At 37.1% G+C, this 18,668-nt stretch overlaps 1 protein-coding gene across 1 annotated transcript; it reads right to left on the minus strand.

Moving 5' to 3' along the window:
* Nucleotides 1–805: 805 nt before the first annotated feature.
* Nucleotides 806–9,015, minus strand: lrit2 (leucine-rich repeat, Ig-like and transmembrane domains 2). Its single transcript, XM_002933903.5, has 3 exons — nucleotides 8,870–9,015; nucleotides 4,473–5,254; nucleotides 806–3,238 (listed from the first exon to the last, which is right to left on the minus strand). The coding sequence occupies exons 1-3, from the start codon at nucleotides 8,974–8,976 to the stop codon at nucleotides 2,415–2,417; spliced, it is 1,713 nt and encodes a 570-aa protein (XP_002933949.1). The 5' UTR covers nucleotides 8,977–9,015; the 3' UTR covers nucleotides 806–2,414.
* Nucleotides 9,016–18,668: the final 9,653 nt, after the last annotated feature.

Below are 18,668 nucleotides of genomic sequence, written 5' to 3' on the forward strand. Positions count from 1 at the left end.
TTCGGAGCTTTCTGGATAATGGGTTTCTGGATAAGGGATCCCATACCTGTATTTACATGATCCACATTCTGTGCATATAAACAAATAACATACAACTATACTAACAGCCTTGAACAATTTATTAAAGGGCTATTATTATAATTATAAAGTTTACTTGACAGTGCGCACACATGGTAGGCTTCTTGTTCTTACCATGTAATGTGGCATGTTTATAAGTCATTTTCTGAGTTTAAAGAGTCAGCTCAGCACGTAATGGGTGTAGAAGAGTTCAGTGTTTGTATTCCAGCACTATGAAGTATTATCAGAGAAAATACATTGAATACAATGAATATTAAATATTAAGCAGGTAAGCATAATGCTAACAAAATATCAACTCAGCTACAGGGGACACTCAAGGCACTAATGGGTTGCGCCTAACCATTTCTTCCAACATCCCAAAGGTTTTTACATGTATGTATTCTACCATTTAGAAACCTGTTATTCAGAATTCTCCAAAAACTGACATGTATTATTTAAATTGGTAATTATTTGTTCTTTTTATGATTAACTCACCCCTTCTAGCAACAAGGCAAAATTTTTAAAATGTGCTTTGCGCACAATATCCCAAATTACCGAAAGACCAGTCATATATGTATTCATTTATTTACATACATAAGAGCCCAATTTGGTAACCCCATAAAATAATTTTTAAAATGTTAAATGTTGGAGTCTATTGGAGAGGACCTTCCCTGACTTGGAGCTTTCTGAATAATGGGTTTCAGATAAAAGATGTATGAAATAATGCAAAAAAATAAAACACAATAGGTAAGATGCATTATCGCTATTTATTTGTTTGTAACAAAATATTTACAGATATAATAAAAATACATTTAAAAAAAGCTTCACAGAATGATAATCCATTATTTTTTTATACAAACGTTTCTACTGTGCTCATGTGGCTCATCAGAATCTAATAATTTAAGTGACATAGTTGCATAGGGTTGAAAAAAGACCAAAGTCCATCAAGTTCAACCCTTCCAAGTAAACCCAGCACACACAAACCTATTCTGACCTATCTATAAACATAAACTCTTCGATTTTGATCATTAAAGAAAAATGGGAATATTTAGTAAAGTATGACATTTCTCCTTGTCTAACATCGCCCATGTTCACCTCAGTTTGTTAGTTGTATTTTCACAATACATATCATATTTACAAAAAAAAACTTTAAGTAAACTGATGCAATAGAAATGTGGTGAATTTTCTTTTGGTGCAAATTCTCTGTACAACTGTAAATTGTGAATTTAATTTAACAAAACTTGTTTTACTCTCCTTTCAATTAACTGGTGACATGGTGGGGAATTTTCATTTTTGATAAAAATACTCCAAATATGAAGATTCACACATTATCAAATATGCCCTGAGTGTTCCCTACCTACTACTTTACAATACATTAGCTATTAAATATTAGCCCTATGGTTTAAAGGGTACCTCACTGTAAAGATGTTGTTTCCCCACCAGAGGTGAAGGTTAACAGAGCCCACAGCCTGTATGAGGAAACGCTTATTTTTGAAAGAAAGGGTCCCCACTGAGTGCTGTTGCATCCACACTGGAAGGTGCAGGCAGCCACCCAAAGGTTTATGCATGCACATGTTGAGCGAGTGTCCCTTCAAGGAGTTACACCATTTTCAAGAAAACTGGATACAATTTTACACAATGTACAACCACAGAGCAACTCAAAAATCTGCACCATGGGTTCACCCACAAGCCATGTGTTAAATCATGACAAGCAGGGTGTATGCATAATAAATAATGAGGCAAAACAACCAAGCATTAGCCTTCTAGCATGTGCCAAGTGCAACTGGAAGAGGAGTGGGAAATGGTGGTGTAGAGTAGGACCATCTACTCTAGCACCATCTGTACTAAGGTCTCTCCTCTTTTTCAATAGGGTCAGCAAGTAGGTTTATTGCAACACTATGGCTATTAATAAGATTAATACAGGTCACCACATTGCCAGGTTAAGCAGGGCATATTTCAGAGTAGCCAACCTGCTGTTCACATTTTTATGGAGTTTTTTTTTATCGTGGCATCCCTGTAAAATGGAGTATAAGATATGATGCTACCCTGATAAATGCTCCTCTTTTTATCTCTTTATCCTGATGTTATAATCCTTCTTGTAACACAAGCAGGGGCATGTGACACATTTAGACATAAAGATTGTACAAAGTAGATGTAAAGATCCCTTTTAGCTGTGTTTTACTGTAGTGTTCATAGAGCTAGACTTTCAGCCATGAAAACATTACAAGTCACATAATTCAACAGGTTACAGTAATATACACTTGAAATGTTCATACATCCAACTTATTTTTGAGTACATATACACATTCAGATTCAATGAGTGATCACATAGCAATAAAACATCAGAAACACCAGAATTAATATAGGTCAGCAGTGTTTCTGTTTTCAGGTTTTGGTTTATTGAGCTTTTCTTCGGAACATCTTCTTCTACGATTCTCTTCATTGCCTTCACGTTGGCATAATCCCTCTTCGCTGCTTGCCTGCAAGCTATCAAATGTACTCTCTTTGGTATTATCCTTCTTTAAGGTTTTTTGGGCCTTATGCTTTCTTCGGCAAAGGCCCAAACATTTATCTAGGCAGTTAAACCTTGTTTCTGTGGTACATGCATACATCCCTGCAGGTACAGCTAATACCATGGCACAGACAATCACAATGATATGGATGAGTTTCTCTCTTTGTTCCAGCTCACTTATATCACTACCTGTCATAAAAACAATGCATTGTCCTTTCTTGGGTAGCTGGCTTTTTAAGGTGACACATACTTCATATTTTGTAATAGGCAGCAAATCATTTACTGAGTAGGAGTAAATACCAGGACCAATATTAATCACTTCCTTTTGTGTGTCCTCATATTTGCCAAAATAAATAGTATACCATGTTTCTCCTGGATTCTCTGTCACTGCAAACCATTCTAAAGAAATTCCATATGCTGTTTGCTTGGAAATTCTCAAATCTATGAAAACATGCTCTTGAGAAGACGATGATGATGGTGGCAGAGAGTAGGAAAGTGATGGGGAAGCATTTCCCAATTTGTTAGACTGGACATTTAGAAGTATTGATGCGGAAGAATTACCTAAGAAGTTTGTGGCTATACATTTGTATATCCCTGCATCTGTAACATGTACTGCTGGGATAATTAGTTCCGACTTGATAGTTTCCTCATTGATAGTTGTTGTTGATACTGTGGAAAGAGAAGACAAAAGCTGGATGTCAAATAAAATGTCATTATTGTCAGTATATCCCATATTTACAAGCAAAAATGGACAGTATACAACCTTTTGTATTATTTAAGTGTAAAACTGTTGATTCTGTACAGCATTAGATAAATAACGCTAAGGCAGCAGACTGGGGAATGGGCAATAAATATTACAAGGGGCATCTTATGCCTATATGAATATATCTTTTTAGGAAAAGATAAATAAATAGAAAGTGTGCTTAAAATGTAGTCTACTTATTTTGTTAATTTAACAAAAAATCCATGTATTCTAATTTTTAATATTCATAAAGTGCTAAGAGATCATTTGAAACTTCTGTAATAAGCAAAGATAATTAGCTCTGTATAAACAAGGTTCTCTTTTCCCCCCTTTATACTGATGTAAATGATATAAGGGTTTTCTTGTTCTAATTAGTGATGAGCGAATTATGCGGTCGCATAAAAATGGTCTCAACAAAATAGGTGCGGTCGCGTCAACAAAAAAGTAAAGCGAAATGGGACATATTCGCTCATCACTAGTTCTAATCTGAAAATAGTTATTCATAACAAAAAAAAAACCCACAGTCAAAAAGTATGTTCATCACAAGTCCTGTTCATTGAACTCATGTCAAACACCTCATTGTAGCTCTGAAACTTTAAGAAATCCAATGTTAATGACTAAACATACATTATGGGGGCATTTATTGTATTAAAGAAAAATTACCCTTAATGTGCTGCTTTTAAAAGACCTGCTGGCCACACAAATATGCTGCTATAACACTTACAAAGAGCTGGATTAGAATTTGTTTTATAGTGTCAATAGGGCTTCTAAAAGTACTGCGTTTTCTCAACTGAAAATGGCAGCTGTAAGTAGGTCCAGGTGAGGCATGCGTATGAATATCTCATAAAGTTAAAACACATGTTTTTGTAGCATTCAACTGATGTGGGCTGTCAAGCCTCTAAATAACAACGTTTTGAGCCATAATTTATAGCATGATATAGCATGCACATTGACTGGTGTGACCTTGCTGGATTCATTCCAGTGTCATGCACTATAAAATCTAATTATCCCCTGAATCCCCACTGTCTATCATTGGGCTTTTTAACATAACACATTTCAGCAAACAAAATAATATTAAATAAAGCAGGTTATTTTGCAGCAATAACTCTTAAAAAGCATTATTTGTAATGGACTGATAAAGAAAACCGTAAAGAAACTCACCATTGAATGCTTTAACAACCTTTAGTCCATATGTCCACCATATTGAAGGCATTGGGCTTGCTTTTACAAAACAACTCAATGTGGCATTCAATCCTACTTGTATAGTTAAGTTAGAAAGTGGGGTGGAAACTAGCGGCTTCAAGCAGCTTTTTAGGTCTATTTCATGAAAGAATTTGCCTGCTTTAGAATTTGGGCTAATGCAGGTCAAGTAGGAATTCATCAGTATAATTGGTGGACTAACTGCCTTGACAAATTGGACAAACCCTTTTAGCCTACAGTCGCACGTCCAAGGATTTTCATGCAAGGCCAGGACTGCATTGGAAAGGACATCCTCTCTTCGGTCTGACCGGTGTGCTTTTTGGTACAGAGGCCAGTTTGCAAATACATCTTTAGATATGACAGTAAGTTGATTGAAAGACAAATCTAAGTAGGTTAGGTTAGCCAGAAATTTTAATGCATGTTCTGGAAGGACATCTAACCTGTTATGTTTCAGATCTAAGATTTTCAAGTTAGGGGTGTCTTGAAATGCTGTCCATGGTATTGATCTCAGCTTGTTTCCTTGAAGTCTCAGCTCTGTTAGACTTTTCACATCTTCTAAGCTTTTCATCTGCATCACCGTAATGTTGTTAAAATTTAGCCATAGATAATGCAATGTGTGAACGCTGCCAAATGATCCTCTAGATAATTCTGTGAGGTGGCAATTTTCTATCCTAATTTTGCGAATGTCTGGAGGAATGTCACTAGGTATTTTTTTGAGAGACGAGGACATGCACAGTAAGCTCCTGAAAGCAAAAAAGAAGGAAAATGAATGCATATTAGAGTTTAGCAAGATGTTTAGATTATATTATGAAAGTGCAGTCTGTCGCAGTTCATCTCTTTTTGAACTACGACATAGTTGTTGCAAATCAGCTGATAGGCCATAAGACTTGCATCCAAAAATTCCATAAATATTCAAAACTCAAAAGGTTCAACAATCTTAAAAAGATAATGCAGGGGGTAGAGATCAGTTGCATTATATGGGGTACAGATAGACGTCCTGGTATGGGAAAGAGGAAATTGGAGGCTGATCTTGTGTTTCTGCATCCTAGTAGGTTTGCCTTTTTGTATAAGGATGATGGGAGGGAAAATTCAGGAATGGCAGTCCTAAATAGGTTTGGTCTTTCTAATGGTAGTGAGGGACTCGATAATTAGATATTGTTTGAATTATTATTATTGCCAGGGGTCAACCTGTGGATGATAATGTAGACACATTATTGGGATGGGCTTAGCATGAATTATTCATCTTTTTATATAATTGTATTATATAAAGCAGATTTATTTATTTTTTTAAATTTCACATGGGGCCAGCCATATTCTTTATTTCCCAGGGTATGTATGTATATCTTTATTTATAAAGCGCTACTTATGTACACAGCGCTGTACAGTAGAATACATTAATACAAACAGGGGATTATTAAGATAATAATAGATAAATACAAAGTATAACAATATATACAGATGGATACAAGATAAATACAGTTGCAATAAGTTAATAGTCAAAAACACAAGAGGGTGGAGGTCCCTGCCCCGTAGAGCTTCCAATCTATATGGGAGGGCCACAGTCATGTGACTTGTGCTCTGATAAACTTCAGTCACACTTTACTGCAGCACTGCAAGTTAGAGTGATATCACCCCCTTCCTTACCCCCCACCACCAGAAGCCAATCCGCAGAACAATGGGAAGGTAACAACATAGCAACCCCTAGTAGATATAAGCACTCAATAGTAAAAAAATCCAAGTCCAGCTTAGGACTTCTTCAGATACCTTGAGCAGAAGAAACAATATATTTTCTCAAAACAATGAGATGGCTGCCTACATGTCAATATTACAACTAAATAAAAGTTTTTATAATAAAAAAAATTTTTTGCTTACATTTGCTATGTAAACAGTGTTTTTAGAAATAAAAAGTATACCATACAAATCATGACAGAATCCCTTTAAATTGCTAGTTTCAGTAGGATCAGTGTCAACAGAAAGATCTTCTAGGCTCATTATTTCTGAAATCTTACAGGAGGGAGTGAGACCTAAGGGAACTTAAGGGGCAAATGTGTTTTATTTCTCACCTATCTAAAAAAATAAACAATAAAGCAAACATAGTAACATTCTCTTTATGTTCAAATGTGCAGAACTTGTCAGTAAAAATGAGTGCTGGATTTAACTGCATGTGTACTGAAAAATATAAAATGATCAAATCAAAATAAGACCTTTGTCTGTATGTAAAACTAAAATTAAAAACTGTGTACTAAAGAAATTATCAGGGCTTGCATTGTGAACCATCTCTAAGATAGTGGATTTTGGCTGGACTTAAGAAAGTAGTGTCTAAAATACTGTACCTCAGAACCTCACAGTATAAGTCAGGAAAATTAGGCCTACCACTGCGACAATTCCTGACCTTCACAACTAGGTCAAGTTGTAATTATGGTTGATTAAAATTATCCATATTTGACTGGAATATTCAGGTAACTATACTATAAAAAAGCAGTCAGATTTGTGAATGTATTTAACAATAAGTTTCTGCCAGGTTCAGGAGGTAACATGCTCTTTTGAACCTTGCAATACGAAAAATGGCTAATTCATCTCCAACACTCGTGTGGTTGAGCCTACATGAAATAGTGATCTAAAAATGAGGCAATGATGTGATGATAAAATTATGTTGCTGTACATCTGTACAAAGGAGTGACTACAACTTTCATTTTAGAAGTGCTAACGTCAACATTTCTATAGCAAAGTAACAAACTTTGCAGCTTTATTTCTTTATGCCCTAACCACAGAACACACTAATTATGTGCAGTGACATTGAGAAATAAGCCCTTAAAAATTAATATGGAGAGAAATGCATCAGGCTAAAGGTTTAACATTATCACAATTACTATAGTAGTAATAATCCAGGCATTCAAATATGCTATGGCCTAATATATTGTTGTAGATACTTTAAACGCATTGATCATAGGGCTGCTGACCTCTAGGCTGGTATAATACGTTCTGTATAGAAAATACAGAATTTGTATTCTTTTTTAGATTTACATCTCTTTTAAGGTGTTGGCACACAGGGAGATTTGTCACCCCTATAGGAAATCTGTGCTACTTGCAGGCAACAAATCTTACAAAAATACCTTTTAATTGGTGTCAATGTGAATTGCAGGGAAGGGAGTAAAGCATATGAATCAAATCAATGCTGGAAAATGCAGGAGAGGGTGGCTGTTATGCAATTCATATGTTTCAGCACAGGAGATTCCCCCCGACACCAATGCTAAGGTATTTTTCAGAGAAAAATGTTACCACAGCAAATCTCCCAGTGTGCCATTACCATTAAGGTTCCATTGCACTCCTGACAGCAAACATACTGCAATAAAACCAAGATTTCTACTTGTAGAGCATTTTACATGTGCAAATAAATATTACTTAAAATTCAAATTAATAATTTTAATTATTGGAACTTCTATTGTCAATAAATATATCAAAACCTACCTACCTCCACAACATAAGCAATATTGGATAGTTTTGATGATACAAAGATGAATTATTATTCGTGGTTCTTATTTTTTCCAAAAATGATGATCCAAAAAAATTTTCAGTAGTTTATGCCCACGTGATTTGTTTCTTGTAGATATTCATGGGCCTTAAACAGCACTAATTTCAACTCATTCAGTTTAACTGTTTATATAAACTGGATAGTATAGTAAATACCATTTATTAAAGGTTGATTATCCTTACAGACATTGCTCCTGCTTAACCCCATGCAAAAGTCTTAAGCCACATTTTATATGAAAATATCTGTTACTTTACATCATTTTTTACTGCTAGTTTTATGTTCAGTAGTTAAGGGACACTATCACTATTTGTTTCTGTTTTTTTCTATTTAACTATTATTACATCTGTCCATTTATTTATATATTTTATATATTTAACAAAGCCTGGCAATTATAAATATTACTGTTTTTTTTTTGCTTCTGTCACTAATTGGAGCATACAGTGAACATAATAACAGAAACTTTATCTAACATCCTTAGAAAATAGCATTGCTTTAAAGACACTCTTCACTCTTTAAAATATATTATTCATATATTTGGATATGTTGAAACTGAAAGAGTATGTGCAACATAAGGGAGCAGTAATGCAATCATATTTAAATCAGTCAAATCCTTTTTATCCTACATATTGAATTAATCCCCTACATTTTCACACTAAGATGAAAAGAAATGCAGAATGCATGTTGTTCAGAGATTAAATCAATGAAATACAAATCAGAGAAAAACACAATTCCAAGAAGGTATATATATATATATATATATAGTTAGCTATTGACACTACAAAATCATTTAGATCTATCATCAACACAATCCGTATATAGTACTTACCTTCCAAATGTATCATTTGCACATGAGCAGCCAGTTACACAAGGCAAAGACCCCAAACAAAGCCTGACAAAGAGAAGAAACAAAAAAATAGAACAAAACACCTCCATATTCTCCCTTTGGTAAACAATGTGCCCTTATTCTGCAAGACATGCAAACTGCTTCCAAAGAGAAAATCCTATTAGCAGTAATCTGTCTTAAAACAGAACAAGAGGTTGTTGAAGATGGCAGAGATGCAAGGCTGTTTCTCTTTCACACACCCTGGCTGCCATATCCTGCAATGGATGAAGTAAATTAGATTTCATTTTTTTATTCTACAAATTGTATTTATAATATTGGTAGGATTAATCCAAACTTTCTCTTTAAAACAACTTTCTTAACAAGTTTCTTGGTAATGTCCCCCTCACAAACTCACACTGAAACGTACATTTAAACAACAAAGAAGAACCTCTTTCATTCCCTATGGAAACATAAATACACCGGTTAGCAAGGAAGGGATCATGTTTACCAATATTTATATCACTGCCACTGGTTCTTAAAGTGTCTAATTTTTGTTTTACAGCATAATACATTTTTGAGAATTTTTTAAGATACATTTACATTTTGTCAAATAGGAATTGTACCTCAGACAGAAGCACTGATGTTGCTGCAGGCCTCTGAGCAGGGACAGAAAATAAAAGTCATCACCAATACTGTGGGGGATGTCAGTGCTTGAAATGTGTGTATTTAAACCTTACTGATGCCAATGCCTATGGGCTGGTCCCTCTTACTTGTTTCTGTCTGAGCTTTTGCTATTGGATTCCTGTTGTGTCACTTTTGGCTAGTTTCCTGACTTTGTACCCTAAACTCTGCCTGGACTTATACCTGATCTATAACTGAATTAGTGAAGATTATTTTTACAGGGTTTAAAACCTTCAGCTCTCAATCTCACTGTACACCCCCACCATAGGTCTTAAATACCAAACCATACAAAATTAATGAGAGAGTGAGCCAGAATGCAGTGCTTGCTGCTGAAAAGTGCTTTATTGACAAAACATGTTTTGAGCACTGGCGCTCTCTCTCAGTAGTTTTGTATGGTCTTATACCTGATCTATACTTTTGTTGTCTTGTCTTGGACTTTGCTTTTATTTGCCTGTGCCAGTTGGGCATCTTGCTTGTCCTGTCTGCAGCCAGTGCCAACCTTGTCTGTTACTTTGCTTATCTTGCCTTAAATAAAGAGTTAAGTCTGTCTTCCCATGTCTTGCATGTCTACCCAGTGCCTACTTCTTCTCAGTCCTTACTAAACCCCTCCTGGTGACCACTGGCCTTGGCAGTAAGTTCAGGCCATTCTGAGAGCCCCTAACCTGGACAGGTATCTCACATTATTGACCATTAGATTATTTGAAATATAAAATGTGAAATTGACCCATGGTTGTGGTTAAAACAGGATAATACATATTTCAATAATACTTGTAAATTAACCTTAAAAAATGTTGCAGAAATCAGCCACCTCTGAGATGCTTTTGATCTCCAGTGATCCAGTCTATTGGAGCAGCCTATCCCACTATTGAGAGGAAACTGCAAATGAGACGACTCACTGAAACAGCTTTAGGAAATAACCTTTGGAAATAGTATTACTATTTATGTAACAAATAAACTAGAAGCCAAACTAAAATTATATGAGGTTGAACTTTATAAATATACGCTTTTTTTTTTAGGCTCAGCAATTATGTTATATGTGAAACATTGTATGTGTAAATTGTATGTCTTTTTACAGGGTCCCTACAATGTAAAATGGTTAAAAAGTTGCTAAAAATGTATTTCAGTATTTATTTTCTATTGACTTTGTCTGTTTTTAGTGTTCTGATGAACCGTCACTAATTCATGCATTATACATATTCGACGTTCAATCACACCTGAAATAGTGAATAAACTAAAGTGTGTACACAGCAAGGTCATTTAGTGATCATTGGATCCATCTTGTGGACATTAACTAGAATACAGCTCCAACAGAAGCTGAAACCTAATTATTCTGCCATACTGTATATAACAAATGTGGCACACTGTACATAGCTTATTAATCTGATTTCTGAGTATTTATTTGCTGCGCTTTATATGTGTTACTTACTTCTGGTATGGTAGATAAAGCTGCTCAGCAGCTGCTAAAGACACTGCATGTACCACAGCTGCAATAAAAGCCACCAATGAAGGCTACTCTCTGCCCCTGTCACAGGACAGATGGTAAACAAAACAGACTGTTGTGGCCTGTTCCTGCCGACACTCCCTAACTTGTGTGCTTGAATGATGGACAAGTTAGGAGGATGGGTAGGGGGCACTGGGGCAGATGGAGAGGGGTCTATGTGCTTGCCTGCCCCTCATGAATACAGTGCGGCATTCAAATGCATGTCTTTGTTCTCTGTTTTGGAGCACTGAGACCTACAGCAATTCTTTTGCAGGACAGTGCAAAAAGGGAAAAAAGCACAGTGGACAACAGATTTTTTACTTTCCATCCTGTCCTGTAAATAGTAAATGACCCCTTAAGGACTGAATTTGCAGTTAAATCTAAATCCTGAAAATAGTGCAGAAATTCAATCAAATCCATAACCATATCCTTACGGGAATACACAATACAGTTGATTCAAATCAAATAGACAAAGCTTACGGACAGATTTATCAAAATTTAAGCTTAGAGCTTTATACCTAAAAATTCATCCACATTCTATTCATTCCTATGGGATTTTTAGAATCGCATTTATCAAATGGTTCTTACTTTCACCCATTAATAAATACGCTTCTTAAAATCCCATAGGAATGAATAGAATGTGGGTGAGTTTTTAAGTATTATTTATTAAGCTCACATTTTGATAAATCTGGCCCTTAGAGATTTTTTTTTCAAAATTCTAATTTCCATTTCCATAAATGTCTGACATTGATCAAAAAATCTGAATTGAAAAATCATATGTGGGAAATAGTCACTGAAAGGTCGAAAAAACTGCGAGTTGTTGCACAAAGGACAGTGTCAAAAATCCAAAAACCTCTAAAGATTTCCTTCCTGGGAAGGGAGATCTGCCATTGACTTCTACATGATCTCAACAAGTTTTAGATGGAGTATTTTTCGATCCGGACTTGTTGCAGTTTTGTTGCATAGCTCCCTCTATTAATACATTCAGTACATGGTGACTCAGATTTTTTATTATTATTATTATTATTATTATTAAAATAGTTTTCTCATAACATAATTATGACATATATGTGGGGGTTATAGGCCCGGATATGGGACTTGTTATGTAGAATGTCCCAGACCTGGATTTTTCCGGATAAGGCATCTTTCCGTAATTTGGAACACCATAACTTAATGATGATGGTGCAGCTGCTTTTGGGCAGAGGATGGCTAGAAAGCTGGAGGAGATTTTGAGGTTAGATGAGGTGTGGGACATAGTAAAGGCAAATGGGGGTAGAGATATGGTTTGGGGGGGGGCTTGATAATAGAAGGGGTGACCACAAGTTGTATTACACAATTTACAAGATGGTACCAGGATTAAATGTATGTTTACAAATACAAGAAGCCTGACTGGTTAACCCTTTTACTGCCAACGACGTATGGCGTACATCGTTGCAGTAAAAGATTTTATCTGCCAACAATGTTTGCTGTACGTTGTTTGGCAGATAAAGATACTCTCTGCAGAAGCGGCATGTGCCCTCTGGGCAACAAGCCAGGGGGGCTGTCACCAGCACCGGATTTCAAATCTGGGCGCCCCTAGGCAGCCCCCTATTCCCCCCTGCGCATGTGCGAACAAACCACCTCCCCCCGCGCCGCGCCGCACCGACGCAAGCACGCATGCGCGGACATTTAAACTCCCATAAGGAGCGCTGGGGAGAAGTCCCCAGCGCTCCGTATGGGAGCAAAATGTCAGAATTTTTGTGCGGCGGGGTGGCATGCCGCCCCTAAGTTTCTGCCGCCCTAGGCCCGGGCCTTTGTGGCCTCGCCACAAATCCGGGCCTGGCTGTCACATTGCATCTGCTGCTTTGTCTTCACTTCCTGCTTCCCCCCCAAGTGCCAGCCCACGAATGAGGACTAGTGATGGGCGAAAAGTTTCGCCAGGCATGGATTCGTGGCGAATTTCCGCGTTTCGCCATTGGCGGATTGTTTCGCGAAATGGATGAAAAATTTCGCCGCGGAAAAATTCGCCGCACGTCCAAAAATTGTCGCCGCACGTCCAAAAATTGTCGCCGGCGTCAAAAAAGAATAGTCGCGGGCGACAAAATAATAGCCGCGGGCGACGAAACAATAGCGCGCGACGAAACAATAGCCGTGCGACAAAATAATAGCTGCGGGCGACGAAACAAGAGCCGCGGGCGACGAAACAAGAGCCGCGCGACGAAACAAGAGCCGCGCGACGAAACAAGAGCCGCGCGACGAAACAAGAGCCGGGCGCGACGAAACAAGAGCCGCGCGACAAAATAATAGCCGCGGGCGACAATTTTTTTTGTCGCACGACATTTTCGCCGTTTCGCGAATTTTTCGCCGTTTCGCGGATCTTTTCAAAGATTCGCGAATTTTTCGGCGAAGCGAAATGGAACAGATTCGCTCATCACTAATGAGGACTGCAGCAGGAGGACCAGGACTGCGATCCCTGCTTCAGGACAGGTAAGGTGGGGGTTTTTTTGCACTTAGACACACTTATACTCACTTACACACACTTACAGCAGAAAATTTTGCAGTTTTTTTCATTTCTGTTTTTTGCTTTTTTTTCATTTTGCACACTTATATACACTTATATACACTAATATACATACTTACACAACTGTCACACAACTTTTACACATGTATACACAAACACTTTTTAAAAAAAAATTTTTTTACCACTTTGTTTTTAGTTTCTTTTCCCTAAAAACTGTTTATTTTGACAGCGTGACTGATATTCTGACCACTAATTACACTGTCGTGTGACTTATTTTGTCGTTCACTAATTTGCACAATTTTTGTGGTTTTATTGCATTTTTAATGCCTGTATTACCTGATCTGTTTTTAGCATAGTTTTGCCATGTGTAACTTTGGTGTACAAAAATAACTTTACCTATTTTGAATTCATCAGAATGTGTACTTAACAAAAATATACGGTTTTCTGGGGGCATCTGTATAGTTAGGGGGTTACTGCACATAATACGCTGACAGGGGGCTCTGTGTGCAAAAACTGAGATGGCAGGCGAGAAATCCATATGCACTATTTTCATTTTGGGGTCAGTACACACCCGCAGACTTTAGTATATCTATGCATATTGGGCATCAAACTGTTCAGTAGGCCTCTGGTGTTCCTATTTGGGGTGATTTGCCTTTGTACGCAAGAAATTAAGTGAGATAAATGCAGCAAATTGCAAAATTTTTAGGCGATTTTCTGAAATGCAATAAAAACCACTAACTTTAGGAAAGTTTTGCAGATTGGTACTTTGGTGTAGAAAGGACTCTTTACCCATGTTGGATTTGTCAGAATGTGTACTTTCCAAAACTATATGGTTTTCTGGGTTTTTCTGTATAGTTAGGGGGTGTTACAACACATAATACACTGACAGGGGGCTCTGTATGCAAAAGCTGAGTTGGCAGGCAAGAAATCCTTATGCACTATTTTCATTTTGGGGTCAGTACATACTGCAGACTTTGGTATATCTATGCATATTGGGCATCAAACTGTTCAGTAGACCTTAACTGTTTCTATTTGGGGTGATTTGCCTTATTATGCAAGAAATTGTGTGACATAAATGGGGCAAATTGCAACATTTTTAGGCAATTTTCTGAAATGTCATAAAAATCGGCAAACAGGAAAGCTTTACGGCTTGGTACTTTGGAGTAGAAAGACATGGGTACCCATTATAGATTCAGGGGAATGTGTACTTTCCAAAAATATATGGCTTTTTGGGGTGAGTGTACTTTTTTTGTAGCATTATCCCACATAAAGGATGTAAATGTGTTGATTTTGCAGGAGCTGAAATGACAGATCATATGGGGGTATGTTCCCATTGGGGCCCCTACATGGCACATATTTGGGTAAACCTATACATATTGGGTATCAAGCTGTTCAGTGGACCCCTGGAGTTCAAATTTAGGGTGTTTTATCTTGGTACATAATGCTGTGTGGGAGATAAGATGCTGCAAAGTGGAAGCTTTGAGGGGATTTTTGGAAATGTCATCAAAATTGCTACATTTAGAAAAGCTTTGCGGCTTGGTACTTTGGAGTAGAAAGACATGGGCACCCATTTTAGATTTGGGAGAATGTGTACTTTCCAAAAATATATGGCTTTCTGGGGTGAGCATAATTTATACTAGCTTTATTTCACATATAATGATGTAAATGTGTTGATTTTACTGGAGCTGAAATGACAGGAATGATAGATCATATGGGGGGGTATGTTCACATTGGGGCCCCTACATGCCACATACTTAGGTAAACCTATACATATTGGGCATCAAACTGTTCAGTGGACCCCTGGTGTTCATATTTAGGGTGTTTTATTTGGTTACATTTTGACCTATAGGAGATAAGATACTATAGAGTGGAAGCTTTGAAGCAATTTTTTTAAAATTTTCACAAATTTTGATAAAAACCAATAACTTTAGGAAAGCATTGCGACTTGATAGTTTGGAGCAGACAGACAATTGTGCCTACTCTGGATTCCCCAGAATCTGTTCTTTCCAGAAATTTTCCAGAATTTTCTGGGATGAACCTTCTGTTAGTGGAATTTTTTGCCTTGAAATCTAAAGTATGCAGCTTTCTGAAGCAATGCTTTGGAAATTTGGTAGTGTACTGCTGGGAGTTTTTGACCTATTCAAGTGAGAGATCTAAATAAAACTATATATATTGGGTATTGGCGTGTTCAGGAGACATGGGACTTTCCAAATCAGATGTATTTTTATGCATAAAATAATTTTTGTTTCTGGTATGTGTGTTTATATTATGGAAAATATGATTTTTTTTATTTTTTAGACATTTAGAAGCCTATATCTTGTTACAGAATTGGATTACACCAAAATTCTACCATATTTTGAAAGCTTAGGTTGTCCTGAAAAAAACAATGTATTGTTTTCCTGGGTAAACTAAAAGTCCCCCCGAGGAAAGGCCCCTAAAGTGAAACAGTGCAAAATGTTCCAAAACTGTCTGGCAGTAGAAGTTCCACTTTGACCAAAACGGCTGGCAGTGTAAGGGTTAAATGAGAGAGCTGGAGGTACTGGCACTGGAGGAGAAATAAGATGTGATGGGTATTGCTAAAACATGGCTAAATGGCTGCTGGTTTGGGACAAGTATTGATAATCTGGGATCTTAAATACCCAGATAGTTTAGTTTTAGCCAGGCCTCTGGTATAATAACTATAGATAGGAGGAAAGCTTATGTAATTCCTAAATTTAAATCATGATCTCAGGATGGCAGTTATAGGCCTGTAAGTTTGACATCTGTGGTGGGAAAGTTGAAGCTATATTAAGAGATCACATTCAAGATAATGTTTTGGAATATGGCATTCTAAGTTGTAATCAGTGTGGCTTTATGAAGGATTGGTCATATCAAACAAATTCTTTTGCCTTTTATGATGAGGGCATTGTAAGCGCTCAGCCTACAATCTTCCATGTTGATAGTTTAAAAAGTGTTTATTTTAAAAAGGTTAAGTCCCGATACAGTCATACTGGCATTGGCTGGAGGCAAGTTAAAAGTTAATCCTCCAGCCAATCAGATTCCTGCAAGGCTGTACAGATTCTTGCAGGCAGAAGATACTGGGCCTGATTCACTAAAGGGCGATAAAAATTATCGCACGCTTTTTTGCGTTAAAAAACGCAAAATAATTTCCGCGCGATTCACCATAGTATTATCGCGTGCGAAAAATCGCCATTTTCGCATGGGTTATTTCTCGCACTAGTTTTACCGCATGCGTTAATTTCTGCGCTGAAAAGAATATGATCGCATGATTCACTATAACTTTTGCGCGCTATTCGGCTATGCGAAAATTAACACCTACTACAGGCAGGCGAAAAATTATACAAAACTACAGTAAATGATTTTTTGCAATAAAATATGGACTTACAGTGTTATTTATTCAAGTATGTGTTTCCCCTAGAGTGACGCAGCCGCCAGTTTGCAGGGAAATGTTCATTTTTAATACAGTAATTTTCTGCAAGTATTGGCGTGTATGGCTAACATGGCGTGCGTTCATTTGCGCGACTATTTATATTATATATTTGGCTACAAGTGATGAAATGCTTCGCCAGACATGGATTCGCAGCAAATTTTTGACGTGCGTTGAATTTTTTCGCGGTGGATTTTTTCATGCGTTTCGCAAAACAATCCGCCAATGGCAAAACGCATGAAAAAATTCTCCACGCAAAAATTCACCGCACATACAAAAATTGATACAAGCGTCAAAAAATAATAGACACAGCAACAATTTTTTTGCCCGCACAACATTTTTGCCGTTTTGTGGATCTTTCGAAAGATTTGTTAATTTTTCACTAAAGATAACCAGAACACATTTGCTCATCACTAGTGGCTACTATTTATAAGCATCAACTATTTATATTTATATGATACCATTTATATGCTACCATTTATATGTGGCTAATATTTATATACACCATTTATATGCGGCAACAATTTTTATACATTATTTCTAAGCTAGCATTCATATGCGGCGACTATTCGCGGGCGTAATTTAGCACATGTACCAGCAAATACCGCATTGAAATAGTCTTCGCGAGTTAAATAACGCATGCAATATCGCGCGTAAAAAAGCGCGAGTATGCTTATAGTGAATCGTGCGAAAAATCGCCAAAATTAAGACGCGGTAAAAATTTTAGCGCACAATAAAAATAGCGCACGTTTTATCGCCCTTTAGTGAATCAGGCCCACTGTAGCTTCCATCTAAGGAGGAGAAGAAAACAGCAAAGAAAGGCAGCAGTGGTTTTTTTTCTCTTTCTTCTTTCTTTTTTTTAAATAAGGTATCAGACTTGTCTAGGGAGGCTTAGCCTAAGTTGCTATATTACCTAAAACATGCTAAAAAATAATTTACCCATTAAATAAAGCCAATTGGAGTAAACCTGGTGTCACTTAAATCTTGTGACTTCACCTGCAGCAGTCCAGCATACCTGAAGCCTCCATGGAATTTGGAAGAGACTGGGAGACTGGTATCTTAAAGAGCAATACTTCCACCTAATGGGCACTGAGGGATACACCTTAGGGGCCCCCAGGAGTAAATAAAATACACAGTGATTTGCAGCTAAAATTAACTTCTTTTTTTTTCTTCTTTCTTAAAGCTTTGTTAAGTGATCACTTTTATGTTTGTGGGGGTGATTTATCAACATTAAAGCTTGTTTTTTTTCGAAATCTCAAAATCACAAACTCAAAAATTAATAAATAAGTCCATAAGTATTGGAGAGTAACATTATTTGTATGGTTTTATGAAGGATATATGAGCACGTCAGACAAATTCAATTGCTATTTATGATAAGGTTATTCTAAACAACTGCTTTTACCTGCTGCAGTCTGGCAAACCTGGAACCTCCACAGGATTTGGGAGACTGGAATCTTACAGTGCTGTGCCTTCACCTAATGGGCACTGAGGGCAGTGCAATTGCACTCCCTGCTCCCTTTAAAGTTATTGGCAGCGGCTTTTTGCCGCCCATGGTAACCAGCAGGTCGATGCCATCTGAGGCGAGTATCTTTTGGCAACAGCACCTGTTACTGAGGGATACACCTCAGGGGGTCCAACTAGGAAATAAAATACACAGAGATTTGCCACAATGATTAACTTTATAAAGAAAGAGAAAATGCAACAGGCATTTAAT

This window comes from Xenopus tropicalis, chromosome 7 (assembly GCF_000004195.4).
Source record: "Xenopus tropicalis strain Nigerian chromosome 7, UCB_Xtro_10.0, whole genome shotgun sequence".
NCBI classification, from domain to species: Eukaryota; Metazoa; Chordata; class Amphibia; order Anura; family Pipidae; genus Xenopus; species Xenopus tropicalis.

Coding starts and splice junctions, on each gene's coding strand:
- lrit2 (XM_002933903.5), bottom strand. CDS start 8,976: ATGGAGGTGTTTTGTTCTATTTTTTTGTTTCTTCTCTTTGTCAGGCTT. Junction 5,255..8,869: donor GCAAATGATACATTTGGAAG/GTAAGTACTATA, acceptor TTTTGCTTTCAG/GAGCTTACTGTGCATGTCCT. Junction 3,239..4,472: donor GGTTGTTAAAGCATTCAATG/GTGAGTTTCTTT, acceptor CTCTTTCCACAG/TATCAACAACAACTATCAAT.